The 1,553-nt window shown below is 35.2% G+C and overlaps 1 protein-coding gene across 1 annotated transcript in view; it reads right to left on the bottom strand.

Annotated features, from left to right (window-relative positions):
- Positions 1-1,178, bottom strand: part of LOC105119844 (bark storage protein B-like) — a 1,887-nt gene extending 709 nt beyond the window's left edge. Inside the window, exons 1-3 of the mRNA XM_011018038.1 lie at positions 816-1,178; positions 373-531; positions 4-205 (exon numbers count right to left, since the gene is read on the bottom strand). Of these exons, the coding sequence (XP_011016340.1) occupies positions 4-205; positions 373-531; positions 816-1,115 (661 nt within the window). The 5' untranslated portion in view covers positions 1,116-1,178. The remainder of the gene's footprint in view (positions 1-3; positions 206-372; positions 532-815) is intronic.
- Positions 1,179-1,553: the final 375 nt, after the last annotated feature.

The raw sequence follows: 1,553 nt of genomic DNA, 5'->3' as shown, positions 1-1,553 counted from the left end.
TATTCTGAGATTGACAAACCTTGAGCGCTTCAGTGGCAGCATTATACCAGGATGTGGTGATGGGAAGCCAGAAAACTTCCTTGGCTGCTTCATGTGGAGAGAACATGTTAATTTTCTGATACTCTACAGTCCCCAGCAAGTTCTCTCCATTCTCTGGATAATTGAAATCTCCAAATACCAGTTTACCTTCCTCCGATCGGAATTTCTGTACGATATAGAAGAAAAAAGGCGAATGAATTACCATTATTTTTGGCTTTCAAATATTTTGCGTATAGATTGTCGGTTTTCACGTCATTGAAAGAAAAAAAAACAAAAAAAAAAAAAACAAGTTTTAAAACGAAAACAATAAATAATAGCAAAGGCCTTACGCACCTTCCAATCCCAAACTCCTGTGAAGGCAACAGCCTTCGGCACAGCAACATCACCTGGAACCAATATCTTCTCATCAAGACTTCCAGAACTTCCAAAGAAGATGATTCCCGAAGTACGAAATCGAAGTAAGAGAATTTGCACAGCTGTAGCCACATTTACCTGTCATGTAAAATTTTTGAAACAAAAAGGATGCAAGTATCTTTTGTTAACAAAAGAGAGAGGGAAAAGAAGCTTGTATCTTAAGTCGTACGATATGAACTAATGTAAATGATCAAAAAAATTAGGTCATAGATAATTTTTTGTATATATAATTTTGCAATGACGAAATTAAAAAATAAAGAGTAACATCCATATACTACATCTACAAACGATAAAAATGGAATCATGGAAATTAAACGAAATGGATCATAGCTAAAAATAAATTAAGATAGAATTAATCTTACTGAGTGACTGCCGGTCTTAACATATATAATAAGGCTATTGTTAAGTGTTCCAATATGGAACCTTCTTCCGGCAATGTCAACAGAAGGATTTTCACTGTCAGCCTCATAAAGACCAGAGTCTAGAAGGGCCTTCTCGTTGTTATCAGAAGTAAAAACAAGGCCTAAGCGAAGGAATGCAATTTTGCAATTGCTTGTCTCAATCTCAGCTGTAGGGTTTCTCAAACTCATCTGCATGGACTGCTGTGCCGTAACCAACAGCAGCCCAAGCACCAGCAGTACTGCCAAATTGATACTCGACATTGTGTGAAGTGGATTGAGAAGACGGATAGTACTTTAGAAATGCAACTGCTTTGTGGTATTGGGGTGCTCCTCATGTGCCTTTATATAGAAATCAATCAAAGCTTATTTTAATGCAATTACATGAAAGCCCTGTATTATGGACCACTCATGTATGACGTTTGATGTTTCAATACCTCTCTCATAACTTTGTCTTCGAGTATTGCAAACTACATCCTCTGAAAACCTGTAAAACTTGACACCATAGTCAGTTTTACTCTTTCCTAAGCCACTTTAAGAACTTTCGTATTTTTTTTTTTATAAAACTCTCATTGTTATTTATTAAAATTCATTAAAAAATACCGACATCCATGTTAATCTAAAAAAATTCATCAAAGAGTTGTAAACTATGAATCAAGTCATTTATGTAAATGATGGGTTACCTCAAAGATAAATTAATAG

The sequence above is a fragment of the Populus euphratica genome, unplaced genomic scaffold (assembly GCF_000495115.2).
Source record: "Populus euphratica unplaced genomic scaffold, PopEup_1.0 scaffold3649.1, whole genome shotgun sequence".
Lineage (NCBI taxonomy): Eukaryota > Viridiplantae > Streptophyta > Magnoliopsida > Malpighiales > Salicaceae > Populus > Populus euphratica.
Note: the sequence above shows the minus strand (reverse complement) of the source record. Positions and strands in the feature narration are given on the sequence as shown.